The sequence below is a fragment of the Martes martes genome, assembly GCF_963455335.1.
Source record: "Martes martes genome assembly, chromosome: 2".
Lineage (NCBI taxonomy): Eukaryota > Metazoa > Chordata > Mammalia > Carnivora > Mustelidae > Martes > Martes martes.
In genome coordinates, this window is record NC_137889.1 from 69,274,608 (window position 1) to 69,292,799 (window position 18,192).

The following is an 18,192-nucleotide window of genomic DNA, read 5'->3' on the forward strand; positions in this document are numbered from 1 at the left end:
GCAGGGCAGAGGAAGAGGGAGAGACAATCTTAAGCAGACTCCCTGCTGAGCACAGAGCACAATGCAGGGCTTGATCCCACGACCCTGAGATCATGACCTGTGCCAAAACCAAGAGCTGGACGCTCAACCACCCACCCCTCCAAGGAAGGCTTTGAGTCACCACTTGACCCTGGCCCCAGAAGAAGAGAAAATAAGGAAGGAAATGTGGTAGCTGGAATAACGAGGGCATTTGGATAATCAGGAACGAAAGAGAAATGGTACAACCAGATGGTCCCAGGTTGCACATTCATTTTTCAGCATAAGGGGCAGTGCTGGTCACAGGTGGTCTTTAGTGACAATTGGCAGTGAAAAGGGCTGGCATTTCTCTCCCCATATCCCTCTCATTAAACCCTAACATACGTTTTCCACATGAAGCCTCATTTACTCTCTCAGAATCTCCAGTGACTACCTGAATAAGAACCAAGGGGTCAGTCTCTCTCTCTCCCTATTTTATTTTTCTTTACCTTTCAAGCCTTCATCTCCAGATGCTTCTATGATAACCTTCCTCCCAGCTCGCTCTGCCCCATCCAACACCATCATAGCCAAAAATAATAAATAATGGTAACTGGCATTAATCCGATGCTTTGTATGCTAGGAACTAGCTAGGATAACAGGCAGTGCCTAATTTCATCTTCATGACAACTTTATTGTGCACATTTTACAGATGAAGAGACTGAGTCTCGAATGTCTTGCCCTGGGTTACAACCCTGACATTTATAAGTTCTGCTACATGGGGTTTGAAAACCGCATTCCCTAGAGCATAGGTGCCAAAGGACAGTGAAGTTTCCAGTCACAACTCTCTCACTTCGTAGTAGTGGGAATTTGAATGAATTCTTCACCTCTGTGGCTTACTGTCCTAGTTTGTACAACTAAGGGGTGATCCCCAAAGCCCCATCTATTTCCACATTTCCACACCTATAGTGTTTATCTTGTTTTTAATTAGAATTTTTGAATTATTAGACACATGGTACTTATACATGGTACAAGTACTTAGACATGGTACTTAGGCACATGGTACTAAGGTCAGAAAGGAAATGTCACTACACCACGTCCCCTAGTTACTCCTGTTTCTTCCCTGGAGGTGGCCATTATTTCTTTTGCCTACCAGAGAAACTCCCTACCTATGTAAGTTTCATTTCCTGTTTTCGTTTGTTTTTTTTTTTTGACACAAAAGTTAGCAAAGTCTACATATGTTCTACCCTTTGCTTTTTTTTACTTAAAAACTGGTTTTCAAGATTATTTCCTGTCTCTATACAGAGAGCTGTTTTTCCCCCTATTATCTGGTTGTATCATAACCTATTCCTATTCACAGAAATTTAGGTTGTTTCTTTTGCATTTTCAGAGATGTCACAATAAATACCCCTGTACATCCTTCAGTTGGCACATGTGCCTGTACAGTCTGTATTGTTTTAAAAGATTTTATTTATTTATTTTTCAGAGAAAGAGAGAGACCAAAAGCAGGGGGAGCAGCAGGCAGAGGGAGAAGCAGGCTTCCCACTGAGCAAGGAGCCCGATGCAGGACTAGATCCCAGGACCCTGGGATCATGACCTGAGCCAAATGCAGATGCTTAACCAACTGAGCCACCCAGGCATCCCTGTACTGTCCATATTTCGTCTCAAGTGTAGAGAGAGCAGGGGTGAGGGGGTTGGGAGCAGTGGGGAGAGGAGACAGCACCAAACTACTCTTAGAGGTCTGCCCTCATAACTTCTCCGAGATAGCTCCAGCCCAGGCCTCACACTATGAGGACTGGCAGAAAGTAAGTTAGGAAAATACTGGGTGTGCAGAGAGTGTCCGATGAGAAAGGAGGGGCAGAAGTTGACCAAGAGTGGGGATCAGTCCCAAGAGTTCATGCCAGGAGCATTACATGTCATCAACAGGGGAGCTGGGAAACCAGGGTGGGCCATTGAATCAGGTACAGTGACCAAGCATGGGTGACCTAGGTAACAGTTCAGAAGAAAACCAGGGATGGACAAACCCAAGGTGGGAACTGCAGAGGAGCCAGGGGTCACAAGACAGGGCAGGGGAGTCCAGAGGGCAACTCAGGGGATGTTTCTCAGGAACATTATGGAGGTTGTCCTGTGGCCCATGGGGTAACAGCAACTCTTAACCCAATGGACACAGGGTCCCCTAAGACCACACTACCTCGGATATGCTTTGGACCCCAGCCTTTTCTAAGCAACACTTGCTGAGGCCCATAACTGTCAAGAGTGATTTCCTGTAGGAACCATCCTATGCTGCTGGGATAACCAACCTAAGGGGTCCAGCGCTATTACGGGAAAACCCAGAACTCTCTTTCAGGAAGCAAGTCTGGGGCTTATGTGTGAAGCAGAACGTGCAGGGCCGTGTCTTGTGTGGTGTGCGGACTTTGTGGACATCTCCGTGGCATCGTGGCAGGCAGGATGCTGACCGACAGGGCCTGTGAAAGCCCCTTCCGGCTTCAACCTTCCTTTTCTTAAAGGCCAGGAAAGGAGGCCCCTTTCCTGCCTACCCCATCGTGTTCCCCCGAAGAGCAAAGGGAATCACAGACGTGAAAATGCGGCTAAGGCTGACCCAGAGAGCCCCACACTCCTGCCAGGTGCTGGTGGATTTGCTACTTCCTTTGTGTTCTGCCCCTTCTCCCTCCCCCATCTCCAGACTCACTCACTGGTTTCTCTGCTGCTCCCCAGGGGACTAATCTGTCCGCTATAACGGCTTCATTCTTTTGTTATGTCTGCTTACCTAAATTTGGACCTATTTCGGGGTAAAATATGTATGGCCCGGGGGCTAAAACTTAGAAAGCTGCAGTAATGGAGAGGGTCCAGCCTGTGAGCGAAAAGGGAGAGGCGTTAGGCTGCAAAAGTACAGAAGAGAAGAAGGAAGAGCGAGGACAGTACTGGACAAACAGACAGGCTGTGTGAGGGTCACCCGTGGGGCCCGGACCCTGCAAATGACCTGCCCAGGGAATCCGTGTGGGGCGGCCAGGGCTCCAGGCCACCACGGAAGCTCTGTCTTCAAGGGGTCCCCACGCACACTCTCCCTGCTCCCACCCTGCACTCTCCCTTTCACCATTTCTCTCCCTCCACTCAGGTTCCACCAAATCTCTACATCATGGGTGTGGGCATGGGAATGAGGAAAGAGCTCCACTTGGCTTTTAATCCTCAAATCCTAAAATTACCAGCTCATCAGCTGTGCCTGCAGCGTCCCTTCCGAAAAATTATTGACAATATCCATGCAAACACATCTGGGACCCATACTCCACACATCTGGCAAGGACCCTGGGGCAAATCCTCGGAGGTAGGTTAGAAAGTGGGGGAAATGTTCTTGGAGAGCCTGGCGGCCCCAGCCTCAGAACAGGCATGTCACACCCCTCCCCCTGCTCCAAACACCGTCACTAAGTGGAAATGACTCTGCTTCCCAGCGAGGCAAACCAGCTAACTTCCCCTTTTTTTTGAAAGTGGAACAAATATGCAACCTAGCTCTAGTTTTCTTTTTAAGTGGGAAAAAAAAAAAAAACAAAAAAATCCCCCCAAAACAAGAATTACGTACAAACTGAAAGAATGGCACGCAGCTGTTATAATGTAAAGTAGAACAAGGCCGGAAGAATGGTGTGAACTTGGGATAGCATCAAGTAGGTTGGGCCTCAATCAGAGGACCCATTCTTTCATTTGTTATGTGGACTCTGTGCCTGTCTTATGTCAACTTTTATTCACTTTATTTTTTTAAGATTTTCTTTATTTATTTTTGCAAGATAGAGAGGGAAAGAGAGAGAAAGAGAGTGCGCATGTGCACCCACAAAGGAGGGTAGGGGCAGAGGGAGAAGCAGAGTCCCCGCTGAGCTGCAAGTCAGATGCGGACTGGATCCAGGACCCCAGGATCATGACCTGAGCTGAAGACAGACGCTTAAGCTACTGAGCCACCCAGGTGCCCATATTTCATTTTATTTTATGATTTTTAGCAAGTTGATAATTCAGATAATGAAATGAAAGGAAACACAAGGCAGGCATTCAAACTCACTCCTGCTCTGAGGAGTAACGGGAGGATATGAATTTCAAGACATTCAAGACACTAAACTCAAGAAGTTGGCCTACTTCTCAGCCCCCTGTATGGCTATACACAGCAAAGAGCCAGTCAGTGTGAGAAGGATGACACAAAATCAAACCAAGAAGCTCTCCAGGGGTTCTCAGCCTTGGCTGCATGAAAGAATCACTTCAGAACCTTTCCACACTCCTGATGCCCAAACCTTTACCTCACAATATCTGTGGTGAGCCCCGGCCACAGGGTTTTTCACAGTTCTCCAGGTGACTCCAAAGTTGAGAACCACTGTACCCCAACCCTACCCATTTCCGGTCTCCCCCTGGGCCACTCCAGCACCTTCCCCTCCTGCTCTCCATGCTCCTCCTTGGCAAACCGGGGAAGAGTCAGAGGTCAGGGAGTTGGATGCCAAAAGCTGCCAACTCCATTACCAGAATGCAGTAGCTGAAGAATCATCACTGAAGCCTGGAGCTCCTGAGAGACTCTGGCCAGGCTGGACTGAGAGAGGACTGTGACAACCATGACTTCCTGAGTAAGTCTGAACATGAGAGAACGTGCTGGAGCGTAAAACCCTCATCTCCAGCAGCAGTGCCCGCAGACAGTTCAGCCTGGAGGTTTATACCAGTGGTCCTCAAATGTTAGCGTCAGAATCACCTGGAGAGCTCCTCAAACACAGAGTGCTGGCCCCTGCTCCTAGAGTCTCTGCTTTAGCAGATCTGGGATGACGCCAAGAATTTTAAGGGTTTGTTTTTTTTTTAAGATTTTATTTTTAAGTAATCTCCCCACCCTACATGGGGTTCGAACCCAAAACCCAAAAATCAATAGTCACATGCTCTACTGACTGAGCTAGCCAGGTACCCCAGGGATTTTCATTTCTAACACAATGCGGCCGCTGCTGGTCTGGACGCCATACTTTGACAGCTATTGGTCTAAGTTGCCCAGACAAGCTTATTTAGTTGTGCTTAATTATTGGTAACACCTCTTATTCTCAACACTCACGGTCCACCAACACCGCCTGGTGGGTTTTAAGCTACACCCACATCCGTTATGTGAGGGTATCTGCAGCTGCACCTGGGCAACGCTATGTCCTCAAAGCTGCCCCAGAGCTTTCAGCAGTAAGCATGCAATAAGGAAGTATGCTGGGTTGAGAGTTATTGAGTTAAACTGTAATTCACTTGACTTTATTTTCATTTGTTGTTATTCGTGAAGATAACCCTTACCAGTTTTAAAGGTGAGTGGAGACCCCTACACAGAAAGAAGCCTCTGGAAGCAAAACGAATAGGTGAATAGGCCTTTGTGACCATCAAGTAAACGGTCTCTCTCTCCGGTTCTGGCATCTTTTTACAAACCAGTGGCTCAGCATCTGTGGAATCTGGCTGTGATGGGCCAGGGAAGAATGGGAACAGATGACTCAGCAGACTCATGAGGCCCCAGCCTGTCTGTGGGAGGGCGATTGCGTTTGATGCCAGAACATGCCAACACCAAGTGGATGGACAATGGCCCCTTGACGGTGAGCCACTGGGACACAATCCTTCATGGCTTCTGAAGTGTTCTGCCCTTTCTCTGGTTTGCTTGGTTTCAAAACAATGCTGACTTACTGTTTATCATCTGAGAGGAGTTCGTTCAGGTACTTGTTTATTGCCAAATGCCTCCACGTTTTGGCATCGTATCTCTCCCTAACACCTGGAACCCTGTCTGCTGTGCAGTCACCATTGGGTACAAGTTGCTCAGGAAATGTAAATAAGTCAGGTTAGTTGGAGAGACAATAATAGGACATCTCTCACCTTTTTATCAAGAATATCCTGTCCTCCTCTCTCTGTCCACCCTCTTCCAAGAATACACACAGTACGTTCTTAGTCACAAAGAGAACTACGGCTCTCAGGTGGTTTCCTCAAAAGGTTACCTGAATTTTAAAGAAAACACTGGAAAATGAGAGGAACGGTTTAATGCCAGGCGAAGACTCCTGAGTGATGAAATTTCATGTTTGTAGTTTTTGTTTGTTGGGGTGGAGGGAATCTAGTGTTCCACATGGTTTCCCACAGGTGACCTAATTCTCTGGGGACAGGACTAGGGACTCAGAAGGATTGTTGTTTTCATTATATGCTCTGTTGTATGATGTATTTAACAATTTTGGTTAATTGAAAATATTCCTGAACATATTTTTCCTGACATATTTATCTGAAGAAGATATGGTCAGCATAAGTGTGGCTGAACAGATGGGAGGCAAAGCATTGAGGGGTAAGGGCAGGTTCTAACTATCACAGGGAGGTTCAGGGGAAAGCGGTGCCTGTGTTTTGTCCACCCTTTCTCTCCAGCCATCAGCTGACTAAAGGTGATGATGTCTCATGTTGAAAGAAAGTTGACAAATATTCCTTTTGCTTATTTTGAGGAGGGTCTTCTGGTAAAATGCTTCCCTGAGGTAGTCTGCTCTGGGAATTTACTTGTGAAGCTTGGTTCCATTTTCACCGCATTGCCTTGAGAAACACCTGCGATTACAATTTACTATCAGATGAAAACATGCCCCATGAAGGGGGCCCACAGTGCTCTGATGTCTTTTCTGTTTTAAACTGTTTATTTTGATGTCTTTTTGAGAGAAAGATTACTCATATTTAATCAGACTTGCCCAGACCCTCAGGCTGTCCCGGTCTGAAGTTACTCACCTGGGGAAGCTGCATTTTCGACCGTCTGACTACCTTTTTGCACACTGGAGACCTATTCTAGCCTGTGGAACCTGGCAGTTCAAAGGAATTCAAGTATTTTTATGGGACAGAATACACATACATTTTTCATATTTTTTTTTCATTTTTCATATTTAAAACTCTTTCTACCATCAGTGGGATAATAGATGCACGAGTGCTTTGAAATGGAAAAAAACGGATTTTATTAAAATAATATCTATTGTCATTAGTAATCTGAATATTTTTCTATTTTTATTATGTTTCTGTCTCTCTTTTGAATAGCCAGTTTCAAGAATACAGTTCTAGAGAGTAAGTTGGAAACAAATGTTCTTGGCCATGCCCTTGTCCTCTCCCTGGCCTGCTACCAGCCCCGCTCTGAGTAGGGGAGGGAGACAGGCTCCTCCTCGGGGTACAGAGGCCCTCCGTCTAGGTGCGACAACTCAGAGTTGTCAGAGAAAGCAACCGAAAGACAGGGACAAGCCAAAAAACGAAGTGGTAGATGCATGTTTGTGACAAATCAGAGGACAAGATAGCAGGGAAAGGATGTGGGCTAGTATCTCAGGGACTACGGTACCCTCATCACCAGCTGCAGGAGAAAGGGGGACAGGTGTAATCAGAAGTTCTCATCGCCAGCCTATCAGGGAGCACAGAACAAGAGTTTGGGAGGCTGAGGAAGGAGACAATCTCCTGAGGTCCCTAGAGTAGTGTCAGAGGAGAGCAGATTGGGGGCTGGATATTCTGGGGTCAGCAAAGTCCCTTACCAAGTGTCTAAGCCCTGCTTGCTTCGGATCCTACTTTACCTTGAGAAAGACTCAATCCTGCCCCTCCATCCCGGCCAATCTAACAGGGCTCCAGCACTGAGAACTGAGTGTTGCTGCTTGAACTACTGATGCTGGACTGTCCCACTCTCTTGCCAGCCTCTTTTCTGCATTTATCATTATGATCCTGCAATTTTTTTTCTCTTCTGGTGTTTAATGGGATGAATTACATTAGTAGATTCTCTAACGTTGATCCATTCTTGGATTCCCGGTTTTAGTCTATGCAATCACTGGGATGTTTTTTGTTTTGTTTCGTTTTTTTTCCAACACACTTCCTTTACTTATTATTTGCATGATTGGTCTAGGGCTCAGCCTAAATTTTCTTCTAATATTTGTTAATTGGGTACATGGCCAATATGCCTGTGCTCTTAGTGATATACCAAAGTAAGGATGGTCTTTGCTTGAGAAAAGATAATCCTAGTCATAGAGTTACAAAAGTACAGGATGGCCAGTTTAATTTGAATATCAGATCAACAAATAATTTTTTAGCATAAATGTGTCCCATGCAATATTTGTGTGGCCTCCACTTATACTGAATTGCACAAGATGTTCTTAAACACACACAAAAAAGTGTGTATTTGAAATTTACCTTTAACTGGGTGTCCTTTATTTTTATTTGCTAAATCTAGTAATCTTAACCATAAAAAAGAAGCAATATGTTTAAAAAAGAATACATGAATTTTTAAAATAATATTGTCAATGGAAAAAAAAGCACATGTCCGCAAGCCCTAGAAACCACTGGTCTCCTGTTTCTGAAAACTACAATGGGGTGGGGAAGCAGGAAATAATAAAGACATTTTAATTCCTATATAGCAAAGACACATGGAAGAAAAATGGAAATTTCAAAAACAAACTAGATTTGGTTTTGTTTCAAGGAAAAGAAACCAAAATGCCACCACCAAATGGACCCTTCTCCAGTAAATAACCCTCCTTTCAAACTACCTTCTTTAATTAATCAGGAAATGTTTCTGTGCTGTCATTCCCCTCCCCCCACAGCCCTGGCAGATTTTTCTATTTATTTTACGTTACAGAAATTTTATTTCTTTTTCAAGTTTTCAAAGCAGCTCTTACTGGCTTGAAATTTATCATCTATGGAATTTGTTTTCCTTTTGTATTCTTTTCAAAAGTCTCCCCAAAATGTTTGTGACTACCAGACATTTCTGCAAATTGTCATGCTGCTCAATGCATATTTCCTGGGTCTGAACTTCATCCCTAGTTTGAGAGGAAGATGGATAAGGATACATTCTCAGGGGGCACCTGGGTGGCCCAGTCGGTTGAGTGCCTGCCTTTGGCTCAGGTCATGGTCCTGGGGCCTTGGGATTGAGCTCAGCATTGGATTCCCTGCTCACTTGGGAGCCTGCTTCTCCCTCTCCCTGCTGATTGTGCTCTCTCTCTGACAAATAAAAATCTTTTTAAAAAAGTACTTTCTCAGGGAACCTGGGTGGCTCACTGGGTTAAGCCTCTGCCTTCGGCTCAGGTCATGATCTCCGGGTCCTGGGATCAAGCCCTGCATCAGGGTCTCTGCTCAGTGGGGAGCCTGCTTCCCCCTCTCTTTCTCTGCCTGCCTCTCTGCCTATTTGTGATCCCTCTCTGTTTGTCAAATGGATAAATAAAATCTTTAAAAAAAAAAAAAGTACTTTCTCAGTATTACTCATAGATACAGCTACATAATATTCTCTACAGTAAGGGAAGCAGTAACTTTTGCCATTTTGGCGTGAGAAGTAAACTATTTATACATAAAAAGATTTGGAATAGTTAACATTTTGGAATAAAATAAAACATGGTTAACTAAAAAATCATATTTATCCAGGTATTACCACAATTTCATTTTACTATTTAAATGGTTATGATTCTGTCGTGAATATACGTAAATCTTGGATAAATTTCATATCATTCCTCAGTCAGTCATGTGCCTATAATGTACCAGACACTGTTGTAGGTCCTGGGATATAAAGGCGAATGAAACCAGGTCTATGCCTCCCAGGGAAAACACGGGTAAGTAGGGACAATGGCACATACATCAATAACTATAATGTGGTTTAATAAAAGCCATTGTGTATGATTGTTTGTGTATGGAGTCCCATGAGGACATGGGAGAGAAAGGCCTTGATTCTTCTGGGAGTGAAAGATCCAGGAAATCTTCACAGAGGAGGAGATCCTTAAAATGAATCTCAGAAGTTCATCCAGCAAAGATGTCAGGGAAAGGCATTACAGTTGAAGCACACAGAAAGGCTCAGAGTTTGACACACATTCAAGTAGTTGTACCTAGGGCGTGTGGAGGGGGAGTGTCAGGGGGTAAGCAGAAAGGAACCCCGGATAACTCATAAGGGGCCTTGAAATGATGTCAGGGGTTTGGAAGCTACCCCAAGGAAATGAAATCCCACTGAAGGGGTAAGTGCAGGAGGAAATGATAACTTTTTGTTATAGAGCTATTGCTCTGGGTGTTACATGAAATGGGGTTGGAGATGAGACTAAAGGCTAGGAGATAAGTTAAGAAGCTAATGAAGGAGACGAGGTGAGAGCTAACAGGGCTTAGACTAGCAGGGAGCTGAGGAATTCCTCTCTGGACATGCTGAGCCTAGGGTCCCTGTGGCGTGTGCCCAAGGAGAACGGAGGGCGAGAATACGGATCTAGAGCCAGGCAGCTAGGCCTGGTGGGGGGTGGTTTTTTGGGAATCATCAATCGCAGAGTGAGATGAAAGCCATGAACATGGATGCCATGGCCCAGGAAGGCTGTAAGGAATAAGAAATAAAAGATAGACATTTCTGGGACGCCTGGGTGGCTCAGTTGGTTAAGCAGCTGCCTTCGGCTCAGGTCATGATCCCAGCGTCCTGGGATCGAGTCCCACATGGGGCTCCTTGCTCGGCAGGGAGCCTGCTTCTCCCTCTGCCTGCCACTCTGTCTGCTTGTGCTCACTCTCGCTCCTCTCTCTCTCTCTCTCTGACAAATAAATAAATAAATAAATCTTTAAAAAAAAAAAAAGATAGACATTTCTATGAAATGAGCAGGTGGAAGAAAAAGATTCCTAATCCCAAAATGGAAGGGGGCAATCAATGTCCTAGGAAATCAAGGAGAAAATGGCATTATAAGACCCAAGGAAGAGGAGCATTTCCATCATTGTTGATTACATTGAGTGATACAGAGGAGAACATGCAATATGGACAGAAACGGGTCCTTTGGGTTTAGCTATTAGAAGGCACTGGGGATCCAGAGAGAGGAATTTGAGTGGCTGTTCTTGGCACAGCAGCCAGATGTCAGTGGGCTGAGATGAAGGCATGTTGACTGTCTTTCAAAGAGATTGGGAAATATGGAAAGGAAGGATAGAGGAAAGCTTGAGAAGAATTCAGAGGTACTCTAGTTATTTTTCATTATGAATGTATACCTACCTTTTTTTTTTAAAGGTGTTGATATTGTTTAGATCCGAATTTGAATAGAACAACTATTAAAAAACATTTATAAGATAGTTATCAGAGCAATTAAACATTGATTGGATATATGATGATGTTAATTTTTTAAGGTAATAGCTGTATTGAGGTTATACTTTTTTTTTTTTACATTTTTTTGAGAGAAAAATGTAACAGATAACTGAGTACCCACCACTGATTTTCTTATACCTTTCCATATTGACCAGAGGATGGGTTGGCAAACTTTTTCTTAAAGAACAGAGAATACATATTTTAGATCTTGTGGTCCAGAAAGCAAAAGGCAGGTTTCATTTAACCATTTAAATAAGTTTTCATTTAAGCATTCAAATACATAAAAACCATTCCTAGCTTCCAGGTCAGAAAAAAACAGAACACTCACTGGAATCAACCCCAGGGTCTCCATCTGCTGTCTTCAGGGCTCTCGTGGTGTTTTCTGAAAAGAATCACATCAGAGATGCAGTTGAAGCCCCTCTTGTACTCCACCCTGATCTCATTCCCCTCCCACCCTCTCCAAAGGTAACCGCTCTCCTGAAGTTAACAGTATCAGTTGCAACTTTTCAAATATGCCTATATCCCTAAGCAATATAAGCATAATTTGGAGTGTTTTTAAAAACTTAAAATAAATGTAATCATTCTGTGCATAATAATCTTCAATTGGCTCTTTTGGCCAACACTGCATTTGAGATTGAGTCATCTTCATACATTTGGACTACTTAATTTTACCTGTTGTATGATATCTCATGATCTCTCATGTTGTGACTGTATTAAATTTCATGTATTCTTCTGCGCATGCACATTTAAGTTGTTTCTATTTTTTCCATCTTTTCAAACAATGCTACAATCAACATTCTTGGCCATGCCTCTTTGCTGTGCATTTGTTCTTCATCTGGGGTATATAGCTAGGATTGGATTGTTGGGGTTGTCAAGTATGAACATATTCAGCTGACTAAATACTTTCAAATTGTTCCCCAAGCTGATTATATAGAAAAATTTTCCTTTTCCAGTAATCTGATATAGTTGGTAACCTGAAAAATTCTCCCAATATGCAACACCTAGAGATACTGAATGAAATATGAGACAACTTTTTACAGTATAACAAAATGCCAAAAAACAAGGAAATCCCCAGACCCCAGAAAAAATTTTTTTAAGAAAGAAAAAAAAATGATACAGGAAATTTAAATTTAGAGACAAATTTACATATGGGGATTTCCTAGAACAAAGGTTGGGCCCATTGGGACAAAAGAGGCTATATAATGCTTTCAGGGGACTTTGGCCCATCTCTTGGGTTAAAAGTTAAAGATAGGGGCGCCTGGGTGGCTCAGAGGGTTAAGCCTCTGCCTTTGGCTCAGGTCATGATCTCGGGGTCCTGGGATTGAGCCCCGAGTTGGGCTCTCTGCTCAGTGAGGAGCCTGCTCCTCTCTCTCCCTCTGCCTGCCTCCCTGCCTACTTGTGATCTCTCTCTCTCTCTCTCTGTCAAATAAATAAATAAATTTTTTTTTTAAAGTTAAAGCTAAAATACCAGGCTGTGGGAAGGAAGGAAGAGAGGGAGGGAGGGAGGGAGGGAGGAAAGGAGGAAAGAAAGAGAGAGAGAGAGAAAGAAAGAGAGGAAAGAAGGAAAGAAAGGAGAGAGGGAGGGAGGAAAGGATGGAAAGAGGGAGGGAAGAAGGACAGGAAGGAGCAATGATTTTGGCAAAGTTCAGAGTCAGAGCCAGGTGTGCCACCCCAAGACTGATCTCACCATCATCCTGACACTGTGGACCCTGGCTCCTCTTCTGATGTTCAGTTTGATTCTGTCTACTTCTTTCTCGTTGGCAATGACTTTGGCATCCTTGTCTGCCCATTTCTGGGATTGACCTGCCCCCACAGAAGACTCTGCTTTGTTGGCTCGTACATTTTGGCACCCCTTCATACAGCTCTTGGAGTCTGGCCCCTGAGGACTGCTCAGCTTATCCCCTCTCCAACCCAAAGTCAGGCTTGAAGCCTGAGGTCCAAGCTTCAGCCCGGCCCATCCCTGCCTCCGTATCTTCCAAACACAGTTCCGTGGCAACAGGACTAGGTTGTACTTGGAAAGTATTTACAATAACTTGGTGCTGGAATCAGAAATCTGGGTTTCTGTCAAATGAGGCGAAATCATCCTTTGTGTGCCACAGCAAGTCCTCAGTGCCCCCACGATTTCTTTTCTTTCCTTTTTTTTCTTTTTAAGATTTTATTTATTTATTTGATAGAGAGAGAGAGAGAGAGAGCACAAGTAGGCAGAGCCGTAGTCAGAGGGAGAGGGAGAAACAGACTCTCCTCTGAGCAGGGAGCCTGATGCAGAGCTCAGTCCCAGGACCCTGGGATCATGACCTGAGCAGAAGGCAGACGCTTAACTGACTGAGCCACCCAGGCGCACTTCCCCGGCAAGATATCTATCATGAATGGGAATCGACAGATGCAACGAACGACAAGATTAGGTCTACATAAACTGCAGATAAAAGTTAGCACAAAAGATTATGTTTAAAAAAAAAAAAAAGACCTGAGAGAAGGAATAACTAACAAGAAAAAAATAAAAGCAAGACACAGCATACTTTTTTTCTGGAAATGAAAAAATTTGTCTAGAGTGCAAAATAGAACTGAAATGAAAAGCCCAACGCACAGGCTAAGCAGCAGGATAGGCTAGGGGATTGCGGGAACCCTCTCACCCGCGTTGCAAAGTTCCTTTTTCTCCACATCTTTGCGAACATTTGAGGGTGGTGCAAACTCGAAACAGGTAGGCACACTGTAGGTTGTACTGTTTCTTTGCAGAATCGGGCCCAACCCAGCCAAGATCCAGCCCTCTTCTGGATCCTTAGATTGGGCTTTTAAAGACACAGAGGGACTTTAAACCCCAGGAAATCCCTTTCTGCCTGTTTTCTTTGGTGCCTGAAGGCTATTAGGTCCTCCAGGTCAGATCTCAGCAGGGCTCTCCCGGGGCTGCTAACACAAGGCTGTGCTATCTCTCCCTGGTTCCCACACCCTAAAGCCTCTTACTGGTGACTTTGTCATTCCACTTTTCCTGCTTCTGGTCTTAACTTTGCTAATCCCCAGATGCTCTGTTCCTCCTGCTGCAACTTGCAGCCCTTCCCTTCCTCCTCTGCAGGCCAAAGTTAAACCAATTTGCTCCATCCCTTTTCCTGTAGGCCAGTCTCTGACCCAACCAAATACAGCTCCTTTATTAATATGCAATAACCTTAGACCCCAATTGAGGGGGTCTAAGATGTATGTGATACGTTTACAGTTGGAAGGGTACCAGAGACATAGTTTTCTAAACCTGGAACTAGACACATATACTAGCAGAGCCTAAAAACCCAGAGGCATTATAGTATATGTTAGAGCATGGATTCCTGAGACTGAATCTGACTTAGATCCACTATTTAGCTGTGTGACCCGAGTCAAGTCACTTAACCTCTCTGTGCTTCCATTTTCTCATATGTAAAGCAGGGATACTAGTACTCACTATATAAGGTCATTAGGAGAATTAAATGAGTGAGTATATGTAAATTATTTATAAGGGCACCTGGCATGCAATGAGGACTATATGCATTTGCTCTCATCATTATTACTACTTGAAATTGGAACTGTCCCAGGCAATGCAGATGCCAGTCACATTCACTGAAACGAGATCAGTGTCAGAAATCGCAGTTCCATTTACGTAAATAGTATTTTCTTTAATTCCTTCTTTTCTTCTCAAAGTTTATCTACTAATTACATGGTTCTTACTCTTCTGAAACGGTGCAGAAAATCTCCGAGTCTTTCCCGTCAAATCCGCTGTTTAACCCTGACCCAGCAAAACACAACCTCCTCGTTTCTGCCCCGTGCCCTCAGCTCTCCTTTTACAAACCATCCTGCCCATTGCAGTTAATAAATCCCATGCTTTCAGTGTCTTGGGAGGTTGCTTTTAGCTCTCTGAGTGTTAAGCTGACATTGACAGGACACAGGGCATGAAGCCAGGTGAAAATGACTCCCTCACCCCCTGGACAGAATGTCGCCTTGACAGAGAGTCTGAATTTTCTTAGCGTCCACGCTGGCCAAGGTACCTAACCCCGCAGTTTTTCTTTAACTATGCTCATCTGTTTGGTCAAAATCCCAGAAAAGCTGTTTTCTCATTTCTCTCCTGGTGACTTCTAAGTAGATTATTTCACTTGGGACAGTAATCAAGACTGCAGCAGGCTCTCCGTATAGAGAAAGGACACTGACTCCAGGGTACTGCTGCAGAGCCTGGGACTGCTGATAATGGATTATGTTGCCTGTTTGTGGTTGGCTTGACTTGAGCCGTATCCTGGAATATGCTTGCAAGGAGGGGTGTCAGGCTGTTCAGTAGACTGGATTCTACTGCCAAACATCTCCAAGATACTTCCTGAAGAATTCAAGGAAATACAAGTGTGACACCCATATACTAACTCACATCCTCACGTCTTAGGCACCATTAGCTCAAAAGGATATACATCGATTAATTAAAAAATAGATAATCAGTTCTTAATTTATAAAAGACTTCTCCTTGGCTTTGGTTACATAGCTTTTTGTGAGTGGACATTTTTGCATTTTCTGACATTGGAAATCCAGACAGGGCCCAATAAGCGTGTTGGATTATCTAGGTAAACCCTGCGCTCTGCTGAAATGCAGGTTTTCCCCTTTGACTTCCCTGACATTCTCACACCACCTGTTTTCAGGAGCTCATCAGCTTTTAGTGCTCAACCTCAAATCCATTCTACAATGATTGTAGCATTTGTCAAGAATTATGAAGTTCTTTATTTATGTGGATCCCAACAAGGATTTGGGAAGTCAAAGATAAGCTACCGAGCATTTTCTCTGGTGGCTCTCACAGTGGTTATGGGGGATACCGACACACACACACTTAGGATTCTATGCAATCAGCTGTGTGTACTGAAGTTGAGTTTTATGTGGGCATGACACAGATAAAGCCACCAGGCAAGGCGCAGTCAAAGGAGACATCAAGGAGGAGGCAACTTCCAGTCTGGGTTTTTAGGGTTATGTAGGAGTTCACTAAGTAGAAAAAAGAGAACTTGTCAGTCATTCTTGGTAAGAGCTGCAGAAACCTGGAGCGCTCGCTCCGCTCGGTATGACCGGGCCGTGGAGGGCACACGGGAGGAGACACCTGGGAAGAAGGTTGAAACAAGGGTCCAAGTGGCATAAATGAGGAGCAACCAAAGATCTTTATTGTGGAAGAGCTACTGATCAGAGCCCAGCACTAGAAAGAAAACTTGTACTGAGTCTTCACGTGACCCTTTTGCATCTCCTGGATGCCTTACGCTTCAACTCAGAAATGTCAAGAAGATACTCAGAAGCTCCAGAAAATACTCAGGCAGCCTTAAGTATTACTCTCAGGGCATGTTTGAGGCACCTGCGGTAGCGTTGACACTCACAAGACTTGGAAGTGGGAAGGCCGAGCTCTGCCCCCTGGGCTGCCGAGCGACACCCCGCAGGGAAAGGAGTCTGGCGCAGAGGAATCTCCACTGGGGCACAGTGGGGACCCGGGGTCCCAGTCAGAAGAGCTGAGCAGCCGCGGCACTTGGACATCTGACCGTCCGTGCTTCAGCGTCTTTCCCTGTGTCACCTGTGCGGCTGGAGCTTCGTCATCTTCATGCTCGCTCCCAGCCCCTAGACTGTGCCTAAGACAACACACTGTCCCCCGGGTCTCATCTGAAACACCACCTCCCATTTCAACCGGACATCTTTCCAGTGGGAATGGTTTGCCTTTCACTTTTCATTTTCCACCCCAGATGCCTGGCAAGACCACATGGAGAGCACCCAGGGCAGGAGAAATTGGTGGGGCGGGTGGTGTGTTTGACTGCTGACTGTGAATCTCCAGGAAATTGCCACAGGCTAGGTCAGTGCCTGGTGCCCGCCCCCCAGCCCCATCCTATTCGAAGAACCCTAGCGTGAGAACTTTCCTTTTACTTGAAATACTGACCTGCACTACTAGAAACAGGTAGTATCTGTTGACAGAAATCATGGGCATTGAGTTTATTTACCCAAGGGCAAGTCAACAAAACTCTATGAGGCAATCGAGGGAGATTGTGCTTGTTGTAGCAACTGTCAAGGGTATAAATCAATTGCTGCTCTTAGCTCAAAATAATGAGATTTAATATTTTGTCTTTCCAATACCTTCGATTTGCTACAATCACATTACTTTCTAAAAGAAAGGTTCATTAGTAAAAACGCATGCAAAGAAAATATCCCCCAAAGTAACAAGATGAAAAACAGATGAACGACTTCTCTTGAAAAGTTAGAATGGATGCCTAGTAACTACTCCGATAATTTCCTGTTTACTTTTTCTTTTTTTTTTAACTCACTGGTTTTCTTTAGTATACATTCCAGTAGTACATTTCCATACCTCAGTTTTTCCAAGAGATTTTGCTGCTAGCAGATTTCCCAGCCCACATTATTAAAAGGAAATTCACAACTTCTGATCGAAACATTCTTTTACACCAACTGCCAAAAAAGTTTATGGTTTCTTTAAGATGCCCGTCCAAGCCGGGAAATTACAGGGACCCCGCACTTGGTAGAGGACAAAAATTGCAGGAAAGTTGGATGGAGTGGGGGAGCCGGAGCGGGATTGGCCGGCTGCGGGGGGAGAAAGCCAGCCAAGCCCTCCCCGCCCCCCCCGCCCCCCCCCGCCAAACTCTACACCCCCGCCCCCCAAACTACAATTCTCATTTCATCTCCTTCTTTTATAGAAAGGACTTGGTTTTCTGGGTGTTCCCCTCCCCGGCAGAGTTCTGTAGCCTCGGGCACTGACCCAGCCTGGCTCTCCTCCTTCCCGGGGGTTGGAAAGCGGGACGTAGCTTACCCTGAGTCTGGCCGGTGGGAAGGAGCGCGATCGCCAGGGCAAAGGCTAGGGCAGCCCCGGGAGCCTTCCTGTCCGCTCGCCGCCGCCCCGTCATGATGCTGTGCTGGGCTTCAGCCTCCCTGAAACCTGAACATTTCCTGTTTCCTGCTTGTTTGGGTCGGTGCTAACTTGAAGGAGAGGTGTTTGCCTGTTTTTTAGGAAGTGATGTAATTCTGTAGGAGCCTGTCAGACCAGCAAGGATTGCAAAAGAGAAGTTGCCCTGCAAGGTCTCACGAGCCCTTTTCAGTCCCGGCTCTGCTGCGGGCCCCCATCTTTTGAAACTGGCTCTTAGAAAAGGGGTCTAGAGCTCAGCTGTCCTTTGGGATCTGGGCCTGAGGATCCTGGACCACAA

General features: G+C 45.0%; 1 protein-coding gene across 1 annotated transcript in view; it reads right to left on the minus strand.

The window, feature by feature from the left end:
- TMEM154 (transmembrane protein 154) overlaps positions 1-17,954 on the minus strand; it is a 41,668-nt gene extending 23,714 nt beyond the window's left edge. The window contains exons 1-2 of the mRNA XM_080794701.1: positions 17,802-17,954; positions 11,352-11,405 (exon numbers count right to left, since the gene is read on the minus strand). Coding sequence (XP_080650827.1) covers positions 11,352-11,405; positions 17,802-17,895 — 148 coding nt within the window. The 5' untranslated portion in view covers positions 17,896-17,954. The remainder of the gene's footprint in view (positions 1-11,351; positions 11,406-17,801) is intronic.
- Between the last annotated feature and the right edge of the window lie 238 nt (positions 17,955-18,192).